The sequence below is a fragment of the Mustela putorius genome, unplaced genomic scaffold, assembly GCF_011764305.1.
Source record: "Mustela putorius furo isolate JIRA1106 unplaced genomic scaffold, ASM1176430v1.1 tig00000580_pilon_pilon_pilon, whole genome shotgun sequence".
Lineage (NCBI taxonomy): Eukaryota > Metazoa > Chordata > Mammalia > Carnivora > Mustelidae > Mustela > Mustela putorius.
In genome coordinates this window covers 9,787,878-9,815,650 of record NW_025421423.1, presented here as the reverse complement: position 1 = coordinate 9,815,650, position 27,773 = coordinate 9,787,878, and the positions used below count along the sequence as shown (strand labels likewise).

Genomic DNA, 27,773 nt, shown 5'->3' with positions numbered 1-27,773 from the left:
CTTTCTCACTATCAAACAAATAAATAAAATATTTAAAAAAAAAAAAACTGTAGATACTTCACGAAAGAAATTATACAAATGGCAAATGTGCACATGAAAAAATGCTCAACATCATTTATCCTTAGGAAAATACAAGTTAAAACCACAATGAAATACCATTACATGCCTATTAATATTGCTGAACAACAAAAAATCTGACAATATCAAATAATGGCAAGAATGTGGGGAACTTTCATATATTGCTACTAGGAATGTAAAAGTAACGTAGTCTGGAAAACATTTTGGTAGTTTCTTTTAAAGTTAAACATGCACTTTCAAGTGATCTATATCCTCACCCATAGGTATTTACCCAGGAGACATGAAAACAAATATTCACACAAAAACGCATTTGCGAATATTTACAGTGCCTTTATTCAAAATTGCCAAAAACTGGAAAGAACCCAAAAGTCCTTCAACTGGTGAGTAGATGAATAAGATTTGGTATATACACAGTCAGTAATAAAATAGACACTCACCAGCAATAAAAAGAAGGGACTATTGATAAACACAACATCGGTGAATTTCAAATGCGTTATGCTACAGAATCAGAAGTCTACATACCATACAATCCCTTTTCTGTAATATTCTAGAAAAGGCAAAACTATGAAGACTAAAACCTGGTTAGTGATTGCCAGGGCTGATTATGATCTGAGAGGTCCACTACAAAGGAAGATGACTTTTCTGGGGTGATAGAAATGTTCAATGTCTTGATTACAGTGGTGTTACACAACTGTATACATTTGTCAAATCCCAAAGAACTGTATACTCCTATAGATTATCCTCAATAAAGCTTACTTTTAAAAAGAGAATTAATCTTGTACACAAAAAATTAAAGTTACCTAGTTAATAAAGTCTTTAATGAAGGAAAAAAATTATTCCTACCAGTTTGAAATTACATTTCCTCATAATTACTAATGTAATTATGGCTTAATTATTTGGAATAAAAAGCAATAAACTCACAATATATGCCTATTTGAGAAAGACTCAAACATAAAACTGACCCTTTTAGATGTAGGGGGAAAAATTACTTTGAGCTTCATGTGGTAAAAAAAATTTGTTCCTGATTGGCCTACTTGGAAAAACAGCCCAAAACACATAATACAGCAGAGGTTTATGGCAAAGTACTACTAATAAAAACTTTCTCTAAATCCTTAAGTATTTTTCTATGAATAACTTCATTCACTGATCACTTTTACCTTTTAATGAAAAAACCAAGAGTCTTGGTTATTATAAATTTAAGATTTCAGGGTATCCAAAGTGAATTATCACTATGAATTGTGAGATTTAAAAGTATTGTGTTTAAACCCACATATACCCTGAATACTTTCTTCTCATAGTTGAGAAGCTACAGTCAGGATAATGATGGAAGAAGACACATAAAACATTCCACCAACCCTACAATGGAAATATACCATTCTAGAAGTAGCCCTCCAAATTACGGAAAGCTCTAGCCAGAATAATGAGGCTCTCGACTATATTGCACAACTCCCCACAGTAACCCAAACTTACAGAGAGGATAAAGGAGTTGGAAGAAGCAGAAACATCTGCTTAATAAAAAAACAAATTCAAACCAAGTTTCATTTTGTATGGAGAAAGCATGACTTTTCCTTGCACAAATCAACCTGAAATTGAGTGGTCCTGAATATATGTGTGTCTGCCTACCACATGTGGACTGTCATCTAGTACTTTACAAAGATGACACTGCACTGCAGCAGAAAAGGGTGATGCATTGTCTCAGTAAATGGTCCTAGAACAAGCAGATACCCACAAGGAATTTAAGAATTCCTGACACATAAGTTGACCCCAACTTCATACCAAACATAGCAATTCTACATTGTACTTGTGTTGCAAATGCAGTCTACATCTAAAGGTACAAAATAAAAGAAATATTTCTATCATAAAAAAAAAAAAAAGCACAAGGAAAAGCTTTTAGAAGAAAACAAGAATATTTTCCTAACTGTGGGTGAAAAAAGATTTCTTTCGTTCTTTTTTTTTTAATTAAGATTTTATTTATTTATTTGAGGGAGAGCACACACGCACCCGAGAGTGTGAGCAGGAGAAGAGGGAGGGGCCGAGGGAGAACCGGACTCCCCACTGACCTGGGAGCCGGATGCAGAACTCCACACAAGACAAAGACAGTTGCTTAACCAACTGAGCCACCCAGGCAGCCTGAAAAAAGATTTCTTAAATAGAACACAAAAAGGCTAACCATAAATTTTTAAATTGATAAATTGAGCAACATTAAAATTAACAACTCTTGTTCATCAAAAGACACCAATAAGACAGGGAAAAGAAATTTACAATACATATATCTGGCAAAAGACTCAGGGTATTTAAAGTACTCCAGATCACTCAATAAGAAATAGGAAGAGGACTCAATAGAAATACAGGCAAAAGACTTGAGCAACTATTTTATAAGAGTATACCTAAATAGTCAATAAACATTAAAAAAATACTTTTAACAGCACTAGTCATCAAGGAAGTGCAAATGAAAAACCACAATTCAATATATCATACCCCCTAGAAGGACTAAAACTTAAAAAAGATACTACCAGATGTTGATAAAGATGTAGAAGAATCAAACTCTAATATACTACTAGCAATAAATTAGTATAAGCAACAACTTTGAAAAACCCTACAAGAGTTGATTACATACCATATCATCTAGCAACTCTAATCTCAGTTATATACTCTGATGGAAATATATACATACATTTACCAAAAGACATGAATAAGAATATTCATAGCTATTCTATTTGCTAATGCCCCAAAGGGAAACCACTCAAGAACCCAATGGATATATAAATGATGAAAGTCACATAATGGAAAACTGTACATATAAATACAATGAGAAACTATAAGAATGAATACCGCACCACAGAGAACAAAAATAAATCTCACAAACATTATGTTGAACCAAAAAGATATTGCAGGATTCGATATACAAAGTTGGAAAGGAGGCAAAATGAATTTCATGGTATTAAAACTCAAGACACTAATACCACTTTGCTGCCTGACCAGTAGGCACTAGAAAGAGGCACAAGGAGACTTATGGGGTTCTGGTAATGTTCCGTTTCTTGATCTAGACAGAGGTTACAAAAATGTGTACAGTCCTATAAAGAGTCATCAAACTGCATTCTTATAATTCACATACTTATATGTAGTAATATTTACTTCATTAAAAATACCAAAAGACACAACCACAGATTTGGGAGAGGTAGATTAGGGAAAGAGGGAAGAATATGGTAAAAAAAAAAAAAAAAGATGTTTGGCTTCCCCAAATATATAGCAAAGATTGTTCTCCTTAAAGTTGCCAAACGAAATAAAATAAAAATTAGGTACTAACCATGAAGCCAGGTAGTACTGGCTGAGTAAATTTCGTCTTAAAGGAATACAACAACTGTTTTGAGCTTGCATCATAGAAAGAAAGTTGACCTAAAAGGGAAAAAAAACCACACCTAATTTATTATAAGAAACATTTAATTAAATCTGACATATCATCATGAGTGCAAGTAATAATATGTATTTTGGCACTTTTTTAAAATTACAAACTATAACGACTAGACTCAGAAATTCTCACTTGAAAATCAGTAGTATACATGCTTAAGAGAAAGCCCAAATCTAGTTTTCTTTCCTGATTTTCAGGATCTCCATAATGCTTCTATAATCTGGCACTATTCTATTTATTCAACTATAAACTATTTGTTTTATCATTATTTAACAAATGGTTTCCTTAACTCAGTTAAAACCAGGCTATTTCTTCCTCACTTTTACCCTAACCAGTCTCTATATCAAAATCCTATTATAATTTAAGGCTTATTCTATTAAACTCTGTCTTCCAAACATTTGCAGTCATACTCATTTCAGTCTCTGAAATCATGATTATCATTGCTTCTGCTTTGTTAATTTTAAAAATACCCTCACAGTCTGTCTTTCAACATGACCACGCAACTAAAATAACTTTCTGACCACCCAGCTGTCCAACCTGATGGCCTCCTGACATCTGTTACTGCTTCTTGAAATTCTTGTCCCATGGTATCTCTAACTCTGAGGATATCTTCTGTCTCCTTTTCTCCTATTCTGAATGTAGATGCTTGTCTAGGTTCTGTTTTCTCTCTACAATATTTCCTTAATGACTCAGCTGCCACCAAACAGAGAAGAGAAACTAGTATTTATGTCTACCATTAAAGCACTGCGTTCTTTATATACAGTACCTCAAAACATTAAGCAACTTATGTATGGTCACAAAGTTAGTAAAAAGCAGAGCAGTAACATTTAATCGTTCTTCAGTAGCCACTCTGATGCTGTGTCTAACATTTAGCTTTAGCTCTACTTCTCTTCTGACTTCTAACATTGAATTTCTAAGTATTAGCCAGCCATGCCACATGGTTGTCCTGCTAGCATCTCATCTTTCTCCAGGACTATGTTCCCTATGCTGCAGATGACATACCATCCCCTTGACCACACTGGCTGGAATCTCAGTCATCTTCAACTCTTCTTTGTTCGCCCTCCAAACCATATTTATCTACTGAGTCCTATGAAGTCTGCTTGTCAGAACCATCAAATCCATTGCTCCTGATTCCCCACTACTCGGGCCCTTGTTACTACTAATCACGCAACAAACATTTATTAATGGCTTGCCATGTAAATGCACTTGCCAGGCAATAAAGATGTAATACCTAAGAAGATAAACATGGTCCTGCCTGCACTGCTTAAAGACTGACTCCTGAAAAGTCTTAACCCTGTATTTGAAATCTCTTCCATATTTAACCACCTACTCTCCAATATTTCTAAAATTAGGTTATCATCATATGACTACAGTTTTCTAAAATGCACAAAAACCCCCTTCCCTTGACTACTATAAAAAAATCAAGCCTCTTATTATTCAAGGCTCTCAGAATCAGATTCTATCCTACATTACAACTCCTTCCTGCACCCTATGCGCTAGGCTAGCAATTACACTTCTCACTTTGAAGAACCACAGAGTATGAGAAAAGAGACAGAAGAAAAGAAGCAAAAGGTATTTTGAGAGTTGGAAAAGAAAAAAAAAATGTGTCAATAATAACATGTATCCCCAGGGAAATTATAAAAAGAATGCTGCAAAACTAACATGTCATCACCAAAATTAAATCAAGACAAAGTGAACTCTTCTCTTTTGAGTAACTAGGTAGAAGGCTCAGCAAATTATTTGGACATGATGTTACTTAAAACGGTAAAATTGCATTTTATTAGCTTAAAGTGTCAACTTGGAGAAAAGTATTTAGGGAATTACTTTTCCTCCTACTTTGACAATTTCATCTTCAAAATTCTTATAGGAGTGCCGGGGAGGCTCAGTCAGTTAAGTGTCTGACTCTTGAATTCAGCCTGGGTCATGATCTCAGGGTCATGAGATTGAGCCCTGTGCCGGGCTCCATTTAAAACATAGGGCCTGCTTAAGAGTCTCTCTCTTCTGCTTCTTCTACTTTGCTCATGCTCTTTATTATCTCTCTCAAAAAAAAAAAATATATATATATATGTAGACAGATAGATATAGATAGATGATAGTAGAAAAGATACTTATCAAATACCTAGTTCAAAAAGCTAGTCATTAAGTCATATTACTAGAAATTGTGTTGCCAAATCACACGTCTTATGATGGTCAGAAATTGCATGACCTACTTTGAGAACCAATCTTTAAGAAATATGTTGACATAGTATGTAACCATAGCAGCTTATAAAGATTTGGAAAAATTAAGCTGTAAGAAAAATGACTGATGGTAGAGAGAATGTACAGTCTGGAAAAAGACCAAAAGAAGTTAACGTTAATAGTTTTTAAACAAATAAATATTATCATGTAAATGTGAATTAGGGAACATAATTCTTTGTTTCTTCAGATGACAAAATTTAAGGACAGTAGTCTCAGAAGTTATAAGGAAACAGAGTCAATTTGCAAAAAACCTTCTACTACTGAGTACTATCCAATGGTGAAATAAGCTGTCTTCCAAGACAATAAGCTTCACATTAGAAAGTTCTTCAAGTATAGGAGTGACAACTACATGAGATATAGTTGATGAAATAACTGTAAGGATATTAACTGTATAGTAGGTAGACTAGACAATTTCTAAAGTCCATTCCAACTTGAAAAATCGGACTCCACCATTCTTTACAGGTAATAAAATAGGTCAGGTAGGAATTAAAATGGACAGAAAAACTTTAATGCTTAAAACTAAATTAAGGAAATCATTCTTTCAGACTTATTAAGCATATATATATAGATGAGTGCTTTTATAATGCTTCAGGCAAACATCAAACATCCCTTCCAGTCAATTCTAGAGCTGAAACTATGTTTGTGATCAAATCCTAGTAGATCAAAGCACCCTGACCACCATAATAATGAAAACTGTATAGGAACGATTGCCAATGAAAAGTACTAGAATATAAGCAACTATGACAAAATGACTTATGAGAAAATCAGTAAACTTACCCCCATCAAAGTCACAAAATACACCTATTCTCTCAGGAACAGTAACATCCAAGGCTTTGACTTTATTGTTATGCTTTGCTGCAAATGTGTTCTGTAGCCAGTTGTTGACATGGATACACCAACTACTGTTTGTCTTTCCTAACTGGTCAAATTTCCCCAAAGTCTTGTATGCTACTCCCACACTGTAGGATTTACAATCCTTCTGGGCCTTGACCTCCCAATAATGTTGTCCACTTTCAATAGCAGTGTCTCCTGCAAAAGATCAGAAAGGTAAATTTGGCTCTAACTTCTTTCTTATGAGTCACACAGATTTTTACCTACCTCTCATCTCACAAAATGGCACAAAAAAATACGATTCAGAAAAATACCATATTAACACACAGACACTAAATGCAGAGTACCTGCTATAACTTTACTTGTTATTTACTACTAATTTTTCTGATTTATAAAAAAGGCTTTAGAACTTTTCTTCCTTACTATCTCCTCAAAAGATATAATATATAGAGAGAGTACTATGTAAAAGGAAGCAATCAATGATTAGACAACCTGAAACCTACCAAAAGTAATCAAAAACTTTTGCAAATATTCATTCAGTACACAGGCCACTCCAGCTCTAAGTGAGTGGAAAGCCCATGAGTGTGACCATGACGTCTTTAATATTAACTGACAATGAAGACGATGTTTATCCTACCCAGCACTGTGTATGATTCCCCAGTAAAACGATCTCTGCTGCCTCTTACTGCTGGTGGCCTGGAGCCTATAGATGTCCGTTTGGGGGATGGTGTTCCACTTCTATATAAACAGGAAAAAAAGAAAAACAAATATTCTATATTATAAATGTTTCACAAACTAAAATTATAAATCATGAAATGAAACTCTGAAAAGATGTTTAATTATGTTGCACAAATAACACCATTTTACTTTTATCTGAATTATTATCAGAGTTGTCAATTATAAACACTGAAATGTAAGAAGTCATCAACACAAAGCAGGCTGAACACTTATATCATGCAGACTGAACAAAGCGTATATAAAGAACGCACAGTTGATATAAGAAACAATGCCAAAATGCGACAAGATAGAAAGAAAAACAAAAGAACTGAACAGAAGAAAAGAACTCAAGAAAGGTAATGGATTATAGAGCTTACATTTCTTGCAGTTAAATTTAAATTTTGAAATGGCAAAAATACAACTATAATGCAAACTAAATAACCTTTTCATAAGCAGCAGGTATTTTTGTTGTGAATCTTTTCTTCTTAAGAGGAAGAAAAAGCAAATGCCCAAATCCATGCACAGGATTATATAAAATGTTATAAAGCATTTCTCCTACTAAAATGGACAAGATTCAATTTGATCTCCCCCCTTACATCAAATTATATGATATGATAAACAGGACAGTATTAGGCCTTTCACTAAATCTGAAAAATGCAAAATAAATCAAAACCCAAAGATGCCTAAAAACATTTCAATTATACTGAATCACTGCATTAAAGAAAAAAAAATTGTAACTTACCAGTAGTAAAGAAATAAAGGGAAAAGCATGGAGAAAAGACAAACAAATGGAACTATTAAGAGTGGCAGTTTAAATTTCAAAAAAGTTAAATAAGGAGGACTCTTCCACTGCAGCACTCTAGACTTCCAACCCTAAGAACATTTTTGCAAGCAGTACCACAGCTAGTGCTGTCCTAGGTCAAACCTGATCCTCCCACCTCTCCTCTAGAACAATACCTTTGAAGCTTTACTGTGTAAATTAAGACTCTTTGTTTACCTGCACTGTAAATTGTTTTACTAGTTTCTGAAATGATCTCTTTGCCACCCAATTCATCTCATTCACTGATACAAGATAAACCTAAGTCTGACATGCCTACTTTAAAATCTTCCAGTACTCCTTACTGCCTACAAACAACTTAGCTTGGCATTTCAGGTTCTTCTGGATTTGGTCCCAGTCTGCTTTTCAAGCCTTCTCACCACCCCCAGACAGCACTATTTAGCTAAATGTAGCAGCTAAGTGTTCCTTAAACTCAGGGAATCTGCTTCAGTGCCTTTTCTCTTTGTTTCTCCCTCTCTCAATCCAAGTCCAAATGGCATGCATTCTTCTACTTTCTTGAGAACCAAGCTAAATACTACTTTTTAATTATTTTACAAATTTTGTTAATGATTTTCCAGATCTTACCAGACTAAATAATTCTTCCGAGGAATCCAGCTCCAGGCCAAAATCCTCTGTGTAGCCTTTCAGGCCCAATTACAAATGGCTTTTAGTGATAGGCCTCGAAGGGCTACCTTTCCTGTACCAGACTTGGTAAATAGCTAGTTTACCACAGCTTCTGAAGGGAGATGCAATCCACCCCCACCACAACCCAGTGCTCAGATGCATATCTGCATTCCTAGCTTAAGCACCTCCATTCAGAGATACTTCTCCCCACCCCCAAAACCTTTTCAGTTGCCTCTGTATAGACCTCCTTCCAGGAGGCAGGGGTGAGGTATGTAGTCTGAGGACACTCTCTCCACTCCATCTCAATACTTCCCACTTCTAATCTTTCCTCTTCTCCCTTCTTGGTCTCAGGTCCATAAAACAACAGGAAGAGCATTCTGTTTGGGGATCTCTAGGCAGTGAGATGGTTGTCCAGATAACCACCAATGGCAATCTGCTTTCATTTACCTGACCCTCACCCAGTGCCATTCTGTTGGGAAAAATGGAACACCGAGGAGAGCTAGCAGCCTTTCCTTTGAGGCCTCTTACTTGCACTATTGGTAAGTGAATAAAGCCTTGATTGTTACCTTCCGTTTGGCTCAATGTCCTGACCACCTTAAAACCTGGCAGCTCAGGACACCTTTCTTCCTTAAAATCCTTTATCTTGCTTACCATTCCATGTAATCTCTACCTCGTATTACTGTTATTTTTTTTATAGATATGTATTTCATATGCATAAGCTAGGGCAAATATCTTAAAGGCAGGAACACTGTTTATCCCTATAACCCCAACACATCCAGCTAACACCTAATATTTATGGAAAAAATAAATGTACATAACATTCCAGAAGCACCCTACACATAAAATACCCTTAAAAAGGAGAGGAGAAAGAGAAATAATATGATCTGAACTGCTAAATACAAGCAATCTAAAAATCTCCAAGTGACTAAATGAAACTTCATATACTCTATTAAATCCAGAAACATTTTATAATTTATGATATGCTAACCCTGAAATCACTTTCACTAATAATGAACAGATAAACTAGAAAAAAAAAAGAAAGTGATTTTGAAAAGGGAATACATTCTGGTTTCTGGTAAAAATATGTGGTATCTTCAAATTAGCACCTGATTAGTTGTGCAGGTTGAATTGATTCATCCTTCTGAGCACTGTCCTAATAATTTCAGTAATAACCTTTATTTTTTATCCTTGATGCTTTTGAAACTGCGTGATTACTACACGATACAGAACACTTCAAACCTGCCTTGTGTCAAATACAAATAAAAACAAAGCTGTAATGTTAGATATATTGAATACAGCACAAGAAAGATGCCAGGTATAAGTAAATGCAGAAAAAAATCAGATGAGGGAAAATAACTCAAGAAAGACTTTAAAGCAGAGCTCTTTGTTTTGTTACCATATACAATATAATCCAAAGAGTATGCAGCAGACTACAATGCTGTAAATTCAAATTCAAAACATAAGCTACCAATACAGACAATCTACGAGAGCAGAATTTTAGCTTATGAAAGCACTGCAATGGCTTCTGCTTATTGGTTACAAGAAAAATTAAAGTTATTCAGCCAAGCTAGATATACTAAGTCCTAGAACCAGACAGACATAGATCATCACCTTGTATGTTTCTTCAGTGAAGTAACATGGACACTGTTAGATAAAAATAGGCAACTGTTAAGAGACTGCTTTACAACTTAAATTTAACAGCTAATAATAAAATTAGATCAAAAGCCTGCTGAGAGAAAATTTTTGATTCACTGTTTTAACTCACAGTGATATTACTTTATTTCAGTTTGAGCAAAATTTTCCTCTGTTAAAAAAGAAAGAGGCTCCCATACTTTGGAGACTAAGTAAGTCTGACATCAACAAAAGGTCCCAAGACTTTCTCTTTGGTTCATAAGGTTGCTGCAGTGGCAAGACAATGGGACTATACATGCTAAAAGTTGTCATTTAGTGCAGACCTTCAGGTAAGACATGTGATCCATAAGTCTAAAATTCAGGAACTTCTCTCTTAAGCAGTTCAAGTTGCTCTAGCTATAACTTTAAAGAAATGGAATGCTGAAATAAAATGTGTAAAAAGAGGATTAGGAAAGAAAAAGTAATGAAAATGTTAAAACAAATTCAATTGATTAACAGTATTATATTCCTCACTTTGGTGTTATTAACCCATCACAAATCATACTAATGTATAAAGAAAGGATTTCATAAGCCACTGTCAAGAAAAAACAATGTACAAACACGTGTCCACATAACAGATCTAATGAAATGGCTTACCTGCCCTTATTCTCTTTCCCTTTCATTTTATTTTCTTGACCTTTTCCTCCAGTAGGATCCCACTCTACACAGGCATCTTCAACTCTCAGGTTCAAATGGGATGATGAGTTATCCAAACTGAAGTTTAGTGCTATCCAAAACAATATTTCAATTTTCAAAAAATATAGAACATATCCATATTCTGAAGCACAACTATCATATTATTTTCCTACTTAATTTATTCAACACTGTAGATAAAGAATAAAATTCAAATTGCTAAGGCTAGCATTTAGCTAATAACGATAAGGCTATAATTTAGTAACTCCTTCTTTATTTCCCATTATTGTTCTCTACATATCCTGTACTTCCAACCAAATACAATGTACTTGCATGGCCTCTCAGGTTTCTGCTATTCCTTCTGCTGGAAACTCCATCAGCACATAATAACCTCAACTTTCTGTTGTTAGAATATCAGTTGATTGCTAAGACTAAATAGGAAGAGAAGCTGGTACACTTGAGGTCCGGAAAAGGTGATGTGATGTAAAAAATAACACAGCCTGGCTCAAACACATTTTCTCTGAGGTTCTACTACTTAGTAGTTTCATATTTAAACTCCCAGTGATTTTGAATTAAAAGCACAGAGAAATAGGGTCTGAGGGCAGAAGGAAACTGGCCCAGCTTACAGAACTAGAGATGACTTAGATGGCAAAGACATGGGGAAAACACTACATACATGAATATAAAATAAAAAACACAGGGTATCTAGTCAGTGGTACTGGAATGGCATTATACGGTCACAGATGGTAGCTACACTTACAGTGAGCACAGCAGAACTACAGAGAAGTTGAATCATTATGTTGTACACTTGAAACTAATGTAATGTAGTGCCAATTTTTTAAAAATAACTTAAAAATAAAAAAAGTGAAACAAATTATGCTTTTCAAATTACTTGCTATTTGGGGGAACTATCTATTTACTCAGAAGACTTTCTCAGAACTGCTAGTTTAGGAAATCAGTGTAACAAGGTATTACCTTCTGTCTTTGGAGACTGAAAGTAAACCATTAAAATGTATTGATTAAGCTGAATAATGCAGAATTCATCATGTTCTCAAATGAAATTCCTAGAATCTCTGCCTTAAGCAAGGTATCATCTACTACATAGTTACCAACTAATCTGCTTGTTATATTTTTCTTCAAAAGTTCGAATTTCTGATAATTACATTGAACTTATATTCTTTTACAACCCCATTTCACTTAAAGATATTACTCGATTTAGCCAAAGCTTCAATATATCTACGAGGTATGCATCATCAAACAACAAGATATTCATATACAGAGCCTAATGTTTACCAAGTAAATTAAAAATATTTTCCTTCACTATTCTGTAAAGACCCCTTTTTAAAAAGATTTATTTATTTGTCAGAGAGAGAGAGCGAGCGCGTGCACAGGCAGAGGGAGTGGTAGGCAGAGGGAGAAGTGGGCTCCCCGCTGAGCAAGGGGCTCAATATGGGACTTGATCCCAGGATCCTGGGATCATGACTGAGCTGAAGGCAGACACTTAACCGACTGAGCCATTCAGGCATCCCGAGAGCACTTTAATTTCAACTATGCATCTGACCATTGCTCATTCTCTTTATTTATAAAATAACTTTCTAAATACAAATCTACTGACCATACTGCTTCTGAGAAATACTGTATTAAACAAGTTATTAACTTTTCAAAATTTGCATGAAAACAAAAATGAACTTACAGAAAGAATATGGTTTTTCAATTCAAATAACAAAAAAAAATCCTTAATAAGCATGTTACTAAATAGGCATTTAACAATTGCTTCATAAGTAGGTTATTAAAAAATTAGGATTAAGCAAATCTGAGAGTCTTCAATATCAAGAATGAACTACCTTAAGAAAACAAGATTGGGATGCCTGGCTGGTTGGTCAGAAGAGCATGACACTCTTGACCTCAGGGTAGTGAGTTCAAGTCCCATACTGGGTATAGAAATTACTAAAAAACAAAACAAACAAACAAACAGGGTTTATTAACCTCTATATTAGCTATTAGGTAATACATGTGAGGATATCTACATTCTGGAGAGAAAGAAAAAGTAAATATAACTCTAAGGTACCATCAATTCTTAGCTGCTTGTTAAAATCCTAAGGCTTTAAAAAAAAAAAAAAAAAAGGCAAGGAAAAAAATCCTTAGGCTGTTCCCTAATGTTTAATATGATGGAGAAGGGTAGAATCATGAGTGGCAAGAAAAGATATCATGTCCAAGCCAAGTGGGACTAGACTTACTAAATACCACAGCATGCAGATAGAATGGTCAAATGGAGAACTCTGAGAATGCTTTTTTCTAGAATAAGGTCTAAAAAACAGATGGGTAACTGGGTGACTCAGTCAGTTAAGATCAGACTCTTGATTTTGGTACAGATTATGACCTCAGGGCCATGAAGTTGAGGTTACATCAGGCTCCACGTCCATTGTGGAGCTTATTAAGCTTATTAAGATTCTCTCTCTCCCTCCTCTCCATCCACGCCTTCCCCCACCTTCTCTGGAAGGAAGGAAGGAAGGAAGAAAACAGAATTTGAACTAAACTGAAATGGTACTTCCCCATAATCCATTCCCTGAGAAATCTGTGGGCAAATCTCACTGATGCCTATGTATTGTACTTGATTGCAATTTATAAACTAACATCCACCAGCGAATATAATGCCATCATCTTGGGCTATTTTACCCATCTGAACATCATCATAAAAGATGAACTAATGAAAACCAATTCTGTAATCCTAATATCCCCATCTTAAAATTCCTAGTGCTGGGAATTCCAAATGTGTGTATGTATGTGCACATGCAGTGGGGAAGTACTACCAACACAAAACGCTTCCTGTCACAGTCTTGAATAACTTCAGATGTTAAGTTTGGTTTTATGCTGTATAAATACCTATGATCTTACCTTTGGTCTCTAAAGTCACTGGATCAGAATACTCTCCAGCTACAGCTTTGTTACAAGCTCGTACTCTGAAATTCATATATTTTGAATCAAACTTCAAGCCTGAAAAGATGAAAATGGTTTTCAGATATGAAAAATAAAGAAGAGATCTACTCCAAAAGTATGAGTATGAACCTTCAAACAGACACTTTCCCTCCTTGGAACTCTCTCTTTACTCTAGGACAGTGAATGTTTATGTTAAAACGTTAACACCTCAGATAAGAGGAATCATGATTTATCTAAACTTTCTTCAAAAGAAATAAATTATATACAGCTTATCAATGTGGATTTTTTTAAAACCTAGTGATAAAAAGGTACCCTCAAGCCTTGTTAAAAGTAATGTTTTAGTCAATGAGAAATGTTACAATTTAAAACAACATGTTTCTGGAAAGAAGACACCCTAAAGAATTTTTATATTTATGAAACATTGTCTTTTTATGTGAAAAATGAATTTAAAGAGAAACTAAAGCACAGGAATTAATAGTAGACTCTAAAGTTAGTCAAGTCTAGATTAAAATCTCAATCCATGGCACGTCTGGCTGGCTCAGTTGGTAGAGCATGCAACTCTGGTTCTCAGAATTGTAAATTTGAGCCCACGATGAATGCAGAGATTACTTTAAAAAAAAAAAATCCTTAAAATTTCAGTCCAAAAATTACTAGCTAAAGGACTGCCAACAACTTGACAGAGGCAGTTTTTGTAACTGCAAAATAGAAATGATAAAACCACCTCATAATTGTAAAGATTAAATGATATGTATTGTGTAATACACTTCAGCCCAATTCCTGACCAATAATAAGTGCTCAATAATGGTAATATTACTACTCATGCATAACAAGTGTTGAAGAACTCTGGAAACATTTCGCCATTTCAAATACCCAACATCCTTTATATGTGCAAATACCTTGTGTGTGTGTGTGTGTGCGCGTGTGTGTGTGTAAATATCTTTTTAATTATTTTTAAAAGGCTAACACAAATTTCTAATACCAAGTCACAGCTCTTCAGTATTACTGTGAAGGTAATCATAAAGAGATAAAAACCATAGTAGTGATGGTACCACTGAAATGTACAGTGGTATGTACAACTAGAAAATTGACAGTTTTGTTATAAAACCAAGGTTAAAATTAAATGCTATTCTGAAATATGGGTTCCAGAACACCCCTTCATGTTTGTTTTACATACACTGTTTTACCAGATTACAAATATCAGAAGTAATTAAAATGAAAGTTTGCCTGATATTTTAAGAGGAACTTACTTTTATAATGAATTACAGGGAAGTAAGGTTGGTTAAAGAAACTTAATCTTTTAAAGTAACTCAAAATATTTTTCACAATTACATTTAGTTTCTGAGAATGAGATTCATGAAATGCAGTCCTTTTACCTGATAGTGTATACTCAGTACCCTTAATATTATCAATTATTTCCCAGCATCGCTCATCCTTTACACGTGGAAGTCCATCAAAATTAGTTTTCCGATGTTCCAGTATAAAATGATCAATCTTATTATCTTCTTCTGGCATTCTCCAAGCTACTGTTACAGAATTGTCAGCCACCAAACACTCTACTGGATCTATCTCTGGAGCTTTAGGAACTGAAGAAAAAAAAAAAAGGTCCATTTCTCATTTATTATAGTACTAATCCAATATTTATGTTGGTCATTCAAACTGCTTTCTTTGTGTTGCTTTTGAATGATGCAACTGAATGAGGTTAAGAGAAAGGCTAACATAATAAAGGCAAAATAACTCTTTTTTCAAAGTTCCATTTAAATTGTTTAAAAAAAAATTAATGTTTAAAAGTTTTTTATAGACTTACTCAAAGTTTATTAAAATCTTAGTTGGCAAAAAGCAATTCAAACATGCCAAAGATAAAGAATCAAGATTGGGGCGCCTGGGTGGCTCAGTGGGTTAAAGCCTCTGCCATCGGCTCAGGTCATGATTCCGGGGTCCTGGGATCGAGCATCGCATTGGGCTCTCCGTTCAGCGGGGAGCCTGCTTCCCCCTCTCTCTGTCTTTGCCTACACCTCTCTGCCAACTTATGACCTGTGTCTGTCAAATAAATAAAATCTTAAAAAAAAAAAAAAAGAACCAAGATTAACTTGTTATTCCTCAACAAGTATTTTTTAATCTCCTACTTCAAACTGCTGTAGAATATTGATTAAATCACTAATGACAAAATAGAAAACTTTGACTCCAATGATTAAAGTAATTTAAGATATTTTCAATGTATTTTTAAAATTTTATAAAAGAATTGTAATTTCTCATCACTAAACAAAAATGAGTTCTCCAGCCCCCCAAAAACACTTTAGGATTTTCAGATGTTTCTGCAAGGAGTTCCATGGTTCATTAAAATCAACCAGGGTAAATGAGCCATAACTAACATGTATGAATAGTAATTAATTTCTCTTCCATAGAAGAGATTTTCCATAGCTCCTCAACATCAACAGATGTTCCATTTGCAAAACAAGAGATGTAATTGAAGAACATGGTCCTCCAGTGATATAGATGGGTCTAAAATGTGTGAAACTGCAGATACTGTATTTAAGCATTCTGTCACTAAAAAAAGAGTTTTAAAAAACTTATTCCAACCATTCAAGGCTGGTTCAACATTTTAAATCAATTAATGTATCAATCATATTAGAAGAAAAATCATATGATCTTATCAACAGAGAAAAAGTATTTGATAAAATTAACACCCTCTCATGACAAAAATTGCAAACTAGAATAGAGGAGAACTTTACTTGATAAAGAACATTCACAAAAAACCTACAGTTAACATCATACTTAATGCTAAGAAACTAGATACTTTTCTTCTAAGACAAGTCCCTTTTCACCACTCCTATCCAATGCTGTACTGAAAGTCCTAGCTAAATGTGGTAAGATGAGAAAAGGAAGTAAAAAGTATACAGATCAGGAAGGAAGAAATAAAACTTTCTTTGTTCACTGATGGCATCAATGTCAATGCAAAAAATCTAAAGAATCAAGAAAAAAAATTCTTGGAACTAACACACTATTATAGCAAGGCTGCAGGATACAAGAGAAGTACAGGTAGAATACAGGGGAATCTTAGAGCAGTGAAACTATTCTGTATGATAATGTCATGGTGGATATGTGACATTATACACTTGTCAAAACCCAAAGAACCATATAACACAAAAAATGAACCCTAATGTAAACTATGAACTAATAGTTAAAATAATAATTAATGTATCAATATTGGTTCATCAGTTATAACAAAGGTATAGATGTTAATGATAGAGTAAATTATATTTGGGGGAGGCAGGGGATACATGATAAGTCTCTGTATAATCTACTCAATTTTCCATAAACCTAAACCTGTTCTAAAAAACAAAGTATTATTTTTTTAAGATTTATTTATTTTGAGGGGCACCTGGGTGGCTCAGTGGGTTAGAGCCTCTGCCTTCGGCTCAGGTTATGATCTCAGGGTCCTGGGATCGAGCCCCACATCGGGCTCTCTGCTCAGCAGGGAGCCTGCTTCCTCCTCTCTCTCTTTGCCTACCTGTCTGCCTGCTTGTGATCTCTGTCTGTCAAATAAATAAATAAAATCTTAAAAAAAAAAAAGATTTATTTTGAGAGAGAGCGAGAAAAAGAGTGTGTGTATGTGTGAGTGTGTGTGTGTGTGTGTGTATACAGACACATAAGCAGTGGGGAAGAGCACAGAGGAAAGGAGAGAGAGAATCTCAAGCAGACTCTATGCCCAGTGCAGAGCCCAACGCAGGGCTCAATCTCGGGACCCTGAAATCGTGACCTGAACTGAAATCAAGAATCCAGGCACCCCACAAAGTATTAATTTTAAAAACTATGACAACAAAGGAATTATATGCAAAAGTTAAAATACAATGCAATGTGGCACTTAACAAATAACAAAGTAAGCCAAGTATTTTACATCAGAGATAAAATAATCAAGACCAAGATGAGTCCTCAGGGCTCCTGGGTGGCTCACTCAGTTAAGCATCTGACTCTTAACTTCCGCCCTGGTCTTGATCTCGGAGGCATGAGTTCAAGCCCCATAGCCTACCATCAGGCTCCACCAGGCTCTTAAAAAACAAAAACAAAAACAAAAACCCAAGACGTAAAGATGTAAACCAAAGATGTAAATTTTACATCTTCAAGCATAACTAGTAAGAAAAGGAGGAAAGGAGAAAAATGGGACAAGTTCAGTCTCCAAAGTTCAACTCTTATATCTGTGTAACTAAATGTACAATAAGTATTTAGAATCTGATATATATAATTAAAAAGAGAAAAGACAACTAAGTATTTATCATTTGTCATTACTATTAATTCCTTCATCTGTTTTGTAGGGTTCTTGTCTCTATAACACATAACAGATGCTAATCTCTATTCCTGAAACATAAGCAATACACACTACTATTCGCTGCCAAGACAATAAACCACAGGCATTTATGAATTTACATACTCTGCAATGCCTACATGTAAGGAAATGTAAAGGCCTGTGACATGTAGCAATTTCATAATTTTGCGGAGTCAAAAACCTGTACTTAAAGTTTCAAGAGGCTGACAGCAAGAATCATTTAATATGTAAGCAGGACAGGGGGCGCCTGGGTGGCTCAGTGGGTTAAAGCCTCTGCCCTCATCGATGGTCATAACCTCAGGGTCCTAGGATCAACGAGCCCTGCATCGGGCTCTCTGCTCAGCAGGGAGCCTGCCTCTCTGCCTACTTGTGATCTCTGTCAAATAAATAAATAAAATCTTAAAAAAAAATTTTGTAAGCAGAACCAACTAACCCCACTATCTACATCTTAATTCAGCTGCCATTCTTTTCAGAATGTACTGGCAAGTAGATACTTCTTTCTTGTGAATAATGGTCCCCACGAGAGTACAAATGGCTAAAAGTGGCAACTAAAATAAAAATGGGGAAGAAAAATCCAAGAAAGTGGTGATAGTTGGAAGGTGAGTTATAGAAGCGCAGAGAGAAGGATATAAATTCTTAAGTTTCAATGTATAAAAAATAGCTCTGAGAAGAAGAAGATGACTGTAGTTATTATCATCCATCATCACTTCCATTTTTCAGACTAAGTAAATCTAAAACTTATGTTACTATACATAATATAGTATAGAGTTAATTTTTGGGGTGTTTATGGAATGGATTATTAAAGGATGAGGGTATTTGTTTTTCTAAGTTAATCTGACTCCATCTTATGGGAGAATAAAAAATTAGTGAGATGAATTCATCTTTCATAAATTTTAACAACCTACTATATTTTTTCCCTTCAGACAGAACTCACCCACAGAAGGATTTTATTGTACCTCATTGCTTTAGGCTGTCTTAACACTTTGCCAAAAAAGGAAATCCTAACTATCCATGCAATCTACTTGACTATATAGTTAACATGACCTTGATCTCTTAAGCCATCACAGAAAACCCAAGAGAAAGAAAATAATGGTGAGAATATTGCTCTTTAGCAGTTTTTATTTAAAAAATCAAAATAATAATACGTGTACATTCACAATCCACTACACCTGACTCTCCTGAATTTATACGTAATGTGAATTACAATATAATAGTAATTCTGAAAGGTCAATTTGCAGGTAGATATCCACTGACAAGTACACCTTCCTCCCCTGGTCTACACCTATAGTTCCTTCTCTCATCTTTTCCTTCTATAAACTCCTCTAGAAATTCTGACCTGTAATAATTAATAATAATTCACTTACACTACGCTTATTAGTTCCATTACAGTCTCATAACTACTAATCTATCTTTACAATCGTATTTTAAAGTCCCTGACCAAATATTCAGAGAATGGCTTTATTTGATCAACATTCTCTATTCAAAAACAGCTAACTTCAAAAATTAAAGCCAGTTCTAACTAGAATCTGTAACTAAAAAGCACCTGTAAATAAGTAAAAAGGGCACCTATTCCCTCAAATCACTGTGTCCAAACTGTTTTAGCGATCAACCTAACACCATTACTTCATGTTAGCTAAAAAGAGAATACGGACAAAATGTACTTAGTTGGCTATCTCACACATGTGGAAAATAATTTGGAACTCAATTTCAAACGGTTTTGGCTACTGGAATATCCTCATACTAATACGGTAATAAACCAATACTAACATATTATTACTAGAAAGTCTAGTGATATCTAATGATAGCAGCTAATATGCACTAAGTGTTAAGTATGTGCCAGATACTATTTTCAAATGATTTAGAGGTTTCAATTCATTTAATTCTTATACAAACCCTTGAAGAATAACATTACATTTTAAAGATTAAAAAAATGAAACAAAGTTAAATAATTTGTTCAAGGTTCACAGCAAGAAATGGCAGCCAAGATTCAAGTCCAAGTCCGGCCCCCAAAACCCACTGTTAACCATCAGGATACACTGTTTCTCTCTGCCTTACAACTAACAATAAAAGACATCCCTTGAATGGGATTCTCAAAATGGAACTTTTACTACCAGGAAAATAATTCTCTAAAAATAAAGATTAGCAAATTTAATTATTCCTTAGCTGAATAAAGAAAAAAACCCCAACTATACTTCTTAATATTTACATTTCAAAATTCATTTCAAAAAAACACTTTACATGTACTATGTGTACATACTTACCTGGCAAAAACTTCAATGTTCGCAGCATCTGTCTTTCCTGAGAAAAATCCACCATTAAATGAGTCATGTTGTCACTGACCTTTGGTTTCAAAGAAAGGCGGAAGGCTGAAGCCATTGTTACTCTACGGTAAACACAAACATACTTTTAAAAAAAAAGAATGGGGAATATACCATATTTAATTTACAAACAAAAAAATGGGAATTATTTCATTTTAGTGATTTCAGAAACTAGAACAAAGGTAACAAAGCGAAAAAGAAATTTGTTCTCAGAGTCTTTTGAAAATTATCTAAGAAAACTGCGAGATGTCTTTAAATTTAGACAATGAGTATAACTTTAAGCAACTTTCCTCCACATAGTTTTATAGAATTACAAACAAAAATATCACAGGAAAAAAATATCCCATATAAATCATTGTTAACAGACCCAACAGGTATCTGAAGCTCTGTACACTCAATCTGACTTCCTGATGCCAACCTCACTCCTTTTCATATGCCAAATAATGAACTGAATGTACATTTTCCTTAGTAGTCACAGCTACTCTGTGTGTCCTCAATTAAGAGTAAAATTAACCTGACCAAATATTGTACAGCCTGGAAGCTGCTAAAGATAGGGTATGGATGAGAAAGGAGAGAAGTGAAATCACAATTTTAAATTCCATGCTACTAGGTGTCACCCTGATATATCAGAAGGATACAAGGAAAAACCACCTTGGGAAACCATATGACATGGAAATAATAGTTTAACAAATACTTAATAGATGAATGTGGTATAACAAACAACAAAAGGAAAAAAAAAAGAAATAAAGAAGCCATATCAGACCTCATTTTACCCAAAGTATGGGGGAACTGTTCTGTCAATGAAAACTGGAGATTAAAAGAAATTCTCATATTCTAATAATTTGTCATTTTATTTATCTCAAATTTGAATTTTTCATATTACAGTAAATTTCCACAAATATCATAAAGTAACTTCCCTTATTATCTTTGGTCAAAGAATGATACAAAAGTACTATGCATGGATGTCGTCCCGCTAGCACACAATTTGGGAGAAGTAGTAAATAGAGCTGAGGAACAAGGGAACTACCAGGCCTAGTCATTCAGATCTGCCAAATCTACCCAAGGATACGTGGTATCCAAGATATCAAACTTGTTGCTGTATTCAGTTATTTTGGGATAAAAAATGTCAAGCTGTTGTTATATTCAGTTATTTTATTTCACTTTAAAACCCGGAAAGTAATCACTTTATTAATAACAATGAGTCAAAAACAGCTTATCTACTGATCAAGAAGAATGTGCTACAGTGAAATACAACTTACGGGGAAGTGAACTCATTGAAAGCCAAGCATATTATTTTAAGCTGTTGGTTCTCAATAATTAAATTTCAGATTATATGAGTAAGAAGTTAGGAACAAAGGCTAAGTCTTAACTACTTTGCTCTTTAAAGTCCCAAGAATCTTTTGATTTAGGACTTCTGAAAGAGCTATGTTCAGAGAGGTACTAGTATATGACCACTAAATCAATGAATGGGTTTAAACCTACTTGGATGCTTCTAAACCTATTTAAATGTTTGCTGAGAACTGTTGAGAAAAATATCTGAAATTTTTTCATAGAATTTAAATCTGAAACTTTATCACAAATTTTAATTGTGGCCTCAAAGAAAAATAATGTCCTCCAAAAGTTCATTTATCAAAAAAAGTTCATTTATCAAAAAAATAAAAACATTAAAAATTAAAAAAAAAAAAAAGTAAAGATCTATCAAGGGACACCTGAGTGGCTCAGTTGGTTAAACAGCTGCCTTCAGCTCAGATCACGATCCCTGGGATCAAGTCCTACATCTGGCTCCCTGCTCAGGGGGGAGTTTGCTTCTCCCTCTGCCCCTCCCCCGCTTGTGATCTTGCATGCGCGCTCTCTCTCTCTCTCAAATAAAATCTTAAAAAAAAAAAAACAACAGTATATCAGAACCGTAAAAACAAAAATGACCTTTATTTTCTAGTCAGTGTCCAAAAATCAACTTAGATGTACAACAATGCTATAATCTTTTAAAAGACTGGATTATTTATTTTTATTTTTAAGATTTTATTTATTTATTTGATAGAGACAGACAGATCACAAGCAGGCAGAGAGGCAGGCAGAGGAGGAGGAAGCAGGCTCCCCGCCAAGCAGAGAGCATGATGCGGGGCTCGAGCCCAGGACCCTGAGATCATGACATGACCTGAAGTGAAGACAAAGGCTTATTAACACACTGAGCCACCCAGGCACCCCTGAATTTTTTATTTTTAAACTGAGTACATTTAGATAATTGTGTCTGAAAGCCCAAATCAACCTAAAATCCATAGATAATTCCCTACCATTACAGGATCCATATGGTTAGGAATGTTTTGATTCACCTTGACTTTCTTGGTTTATTTCCTATAGTACAACTGAATACAAAAATCCTTTCCCCTTAGTTTCTTTTTTACAAAGAAAAAACTGCAAAACATATGGATGAACACTTTCAGTTTCCTCAAAGTATCTAATTAACTTGACTTACCCTTTCATGACCCCTTTTTTCAAGAACTGTAAGTTCACAACAAATCTTAACTAACCATCTTCCAACATTACTAAAAAGCATCCATAAGTATATACCAGTGATTTGTAAAGTTACAGGGATCTGCTATTATCTTTTCATTGCTTAGTTTTTCCTGTTACTCCCACTGTTTCTACTGCATTAACTTCTACCACAACAAATGATAAATAGTCGATTCTCATAGATGCTTTCATTTTTATGTATTTGATTCCCTGCTCAGGTATGTTACATAGATTTTCCTTAAAATTCCTCTTCTGCCCTAATATAAGGTAATAATCCTTTCTTCCCTTAGGAAAAATTATTTTACTAAGACTATATATTTAAATTATTTTTGTATCATAAATGACAATGATGGAATTCTATAAGCCTGCTTCCTGGGAGAGCACCTAATATTTATATCAGAGAAACTTGGACATTATGAAGTTAAAAATCAAGCTTAAAAAAATTAGCCAAGACCTAGAAGTGTTCTCAAGCAGTAAGTGAAAATTTCATGGGTAGCCGAAATGAATAATGTATAAGTTGCAGGGGAGTTTGAGTTTGCCCTGACAGAGAAAAAGGAACCTTTACTCCTGAGATCACCTGGAAGCTGATGAAATCAAGCCTAGAAATGGGCTTAGAAGAGGCAAAGAAGTCAAATTTCACTGAAGCCTTGTGTTCAACCATGAAAATTCATAATTAAATTCTGACAAATTTGGATACAGAAAGATGTCATGGGTAAAAGACAGGATTCTTGGAAGTACAGAACCGTATAGAGTCCTTGGAGAGTATAAGAGAAGATCTTGTGAGGGTTTTCACAAAGTTCTTTTTTTTTTTTTTTTAATTTTATTTATTTCTTTGACAGAGATCACAAGTAGGCAGAGAGGCAGGCAGAGAGAGAGAGAGAGAGAGAGAGGAGGAAGCAGGCTCCCAGCAGAGCACAGAGCCTGATGTAGGGCTCGATCCCAAGACCCTGAGATCATGACCTGAGCCAAAGGCAGAGGCTTTAACTCACTAAGCCACGCAGGCGCACCTCGCAAAGTCCTTGGATAGGCCAAAGCCTGATTAGGAAATGACTTCTAATCCAGAAAATCAGAGACCATAGCTAGACCTAGTGGAGTAAGTGGCTAAAAAGAAGAATAATCCAGCCACAGTGAAAGATGGACTACATGTAGCAATTTCAGCAGATACAACCCAATTATATCTTATCCAATAAACTGACCTACCTAGCATCCACTCCCCATACACAGCCAATACTTTTCACCTCCAAACTCTCATAATCACCTTTCTACATTCAGGATTGATAAGCTGATCCTGTCTTTAACCATTCCCTGATACAAAAAATATATTAAAACTATATAAAAACCAGTTTTTGTGCTAAGAGTGCTATGAGTGCCATGTGAATCTTGCCTCTAGTCAAATAAGACCATCAGAAAAACAGAATTGAAGACTTAGGCCAAAATTAACAATAGACACATTGGTTTTCACAGAATCTATGATGAATAATTTTTTGAATTATCTGATGAAGAATAAATAATTTAATCTAGGATTCAGAGTGGTGTTTTTAAGAGCTGGCTTTCAGAGAATCATAATCCTCAAATAAACCGTAAATGATAATCTCAAATGATAATCTCAAAACCTGTGGTAACTCAATCCAGAACTGCCAGCAGTTCTTTTAGCCCTTTGTGTCTTCATTACCGTAAGTACTAAACTATCTTTCTTAATCCTGGCCCTACCAATGAGAAAGACCTTTTAAGATAGTCTTTCACCATTTTAATTTTCTCTTCCCACATATTAGATAGTAGTGGCATGAGAAACAGAAAGAGATGGCACCAGGAATAGGATGGAATGAGAATACAAAGGTGTTAAACAGGAGAGCCGTGAAATAGGAGAGCTTCAACTCTTACTATTAAAAATGCTGACTCCTCAGAGAATAAGACATACTTATAAATTATGAACAACAAAAAAACACATTCCAGGAATATATATTTTTTAATTATCCAAGATGGGCCTCCATCCATTCATAGCTAATTAGGAACTGTACTAAAACTAACTATATTATACCAGAAATGAAATTCTTTTGGAAGTATTTAATTGTCCACAACTATGTTTTTTAAAATAAAATCTTGCTGATACATTGTTTACTCCAGAAGATATGCAAGAGATTTTTTTTTTTTAACATGGCCATTAGGTATTTTTATTTCAACCAACAAAAGTCTAGTAAGAAACTGTTCTTGAATTTCATTTCTGACTTCACTATTGATATTTATATAAAAATGTAGGTTTTATACCATACCTATCCTTGATCTGTCTGGCAGCCTTCGAGCAAATCAGGGAGAAGAGAAAGAAGGTAGTTAGTGCTTTTCATGCAAGTTTCAATGGCAGTGACATGCAAGAAAAGTTAGGATATAAACCCTGGAATAGATTAGTTCACAGTCACCAAAACATGAATTACAGGAAATTTATACAGTTCACATCAGCTTACATAATGTGATGTTAGATCTATAGTGTAAAAACAAAAACAAAATCCAGACCCCATATAAATCACCTCAAAAGGAGGAAAACTGACACTTCAAACTAATTCCAGATGACTATACATGTTTTTCCTTACCTTAGGATTATCAAAATACACCTCCACTTCCAATTCAATCTGACACTCCTCAACTAGAACAATCAATTTCCTTCAAGGGGCACACATTTCTATGCAATCTAATGCTTTTCTTATACATTTCAAATCTGCTCTCCAATCTTTCTTCAATTATCTCTTTCACCATTTCATCATAGTTGTTCCAAGTTTTCTCTGTAGGCCTTCCCTGGGCAAAGGCTTTGCATTTTGAGAGCTTGCCTGCTAACATATAAAACTGGGCTGCAGTTCTTCAATCCTTTACCCCAAAAAGTAAAGTTATAATGACAAAAATTCAGACAAGGAGAAACCAGAGAAATACTTCTGGCAATAAGGTCTTTCCCTGAGATGACTTCACAGAAGCAGTTAACTTAAACCTATTCGGCATGATATCTTTTTTTTTCTTTTTCAGAATGCTAACACGAATTTAGGAAAGGGCACAGCTATCACTTGGTGCTGTACAATATACAGAGAAGCAATGAAAAATACACACAAAACCCCGTTGTCCCCTTCACATTTATATATAATATATTCAACAAAAGTTTTATTTTCCCCCAAACTAACCACCATGATTAACAACACATCCAATGTAAACCATGGCTGTTTTGCTCTATACTCTATCCTAGGCCTAGCGGAAAGCTTGGCACATGGTAATATTAATAATTATTAAATTTAAGTGAACATTAGTTTAATATAGCAATGTTTCTGTTGCCTCTCTTCTTCGATTCTAATATTGTTCTTATTTGGAATTGGTCATTTTTACACCCACCCTAAAATATCCTGAGTACCTTTCTACACAAAAAACTAGAACTGACATTTAGGAGATCAACATATGACACATTTCCAACATTTCCATAATCAATTGTGAGACGTGTACACTAATCATTCTCTTTCCTTTATTAAGAAATTTTAGTCCTTACTGTTTCTACAGATCCTTTCAAAGCTCCACATTCTATAGCAAACCTGATTTGATGCCATTAATACGTGGCTTAAGTCATAACACTACTTTGGTACTAGGAGTAAGAAATGTGGGGCGCCTGGGTGGCTCAGTGGTTAAGCCGCTGCCTTCGGCTCAGGTCATGATCTCAGGGTCCTGGGATCGAGTCCCGCATCGGGCTCTCTGCTCAGCAGGGAGCCTGCTTCCTCCTCTCTCTCTCTCTCTGCCTGCCTCTCTGCCTACTTGTGATTTCTCTCTGTCAAATAAATAAATAAAATCTTTAAAAAAAAAAAAAGGAGTAAGAAATGTTAGGAAAGTCAATTATAGTCATTTTTTAAAATTATTGTCATTACAGCTAGAAATACCACCAAAGATTTTAATATAAATGTCCTCTGCTCTTGGTGTTTCTTTACATATGGAGAAATGCCACTGCATTACTCCTTTAGCCTCTCTCTATTCCTTCATTTCTCCCGGTGAGGTGAAAGGACTTAATCAGCTATTTTCCCTCTTTCTGGCAGCTTGTTGACAGAAAACATATATACTCTGTTCTTTCCCTCTACGTAGGAAGTTTCACAGAAACGGGTTCTCACACACATACACAGAGCTGTACCCTTGTATTGACCATACCTGAGCGGGCAAGTCTGACTAACTCTAGGATTCATATTAGAATGCTTGCCCATGGATATAAGCTAAATTCTCTGATATCATTTGATTGGTATTTGGCCTCGTGTCAGCTTTACTGCTTTCTCTTATTTCGCATCTGGTTTAGAATTTGGTTAGAAGACTGTTACTTACCAATCACTCTAAAAGAACCCAACAATATGAGACCATAACTGTCTTTTTTTTTAACAGAGATTTTATCTTTCAAAAACATTATGCGGTATATTTAATTTCCTTACAAAAATTTTTAAAAAGTAATCTCTACACCCAAAGTGGGCTCAAACTCATGACCCTGGGACTAAGAGTCACATGCTCCACCAGCCAAGCACCCCCAATACTGTCTTTTAAACTGACTACAATGATTCAGTTTTGTGCCTAGTATTACTTAACTTAGAAGGTGCCATTTTTTAATGTGTCTGTGTACAAGTGTGCAGATACGCACATACATGTAAAGCTTTCTTGTTATCATTTAAT

At 34.8% G+C, this 27,773-nt stretch overlaps 1 protein-coding gene across 5 annotated transcripts in view; it reads right to left on the bottom strand.

Annotated features, from left to right (window-relative positions):
- Positions 1 to 27,773, bottom strand: part of FSD1L (fibronectin type III and SPRY domain containing 1 like) — a 73,831-nt gene that overhangs the window by 8,089 nt on the left and 37,969 nt on the right. For 2 of the 5 annotated variants that reach the window (XM_004747737.3, XM_004747740.3), the window contains exons 5-13: positions 25,376 to 25,398; positions 20,538 to 20,659; positions 15,329 to 15,538; positions 13,914 to 14,012; positions 10,983 to 11,112; positions 10,326 to 10,358; positions 7,194 to 7,294; positions 6,503 to 6,754; positions 3,386 to 3,474 (exon numbers count right to left, since the gene is read on the bottom strand). In XM_004747737.3, coding sequence (XP_004747794.1) covers positions 3,386 to 3,474; positions 6,503 to 6,754; positions 7,194 to 7,294; positions 10,326 to 10,358; positions 10,983 to 11,112; positions 13,914 to 14,012; positions 15,329 to 15,538; positions 20,538 to 20,659; positions 25,376 to 25,398 — 1,059 coding nt within the window. The remainder of the gene's footprint in view (positions 1 to 3,385; positions 3,475 to 6,502; positions 6,755 to 7,193; positions 7,295 to 10,325; positions 10,359 to 10,982; positions 11,113 to 13,913; positions 14,013 to 15,328; positions 15,539 to 20,537; positions 20,660 to 25,375; positions 25,399 to 27,773) is intronic. The other 3 variants (XM_004747738.3, XM_004747739.3, XM_013053831.2) reach the window with 3 other exon arrangements.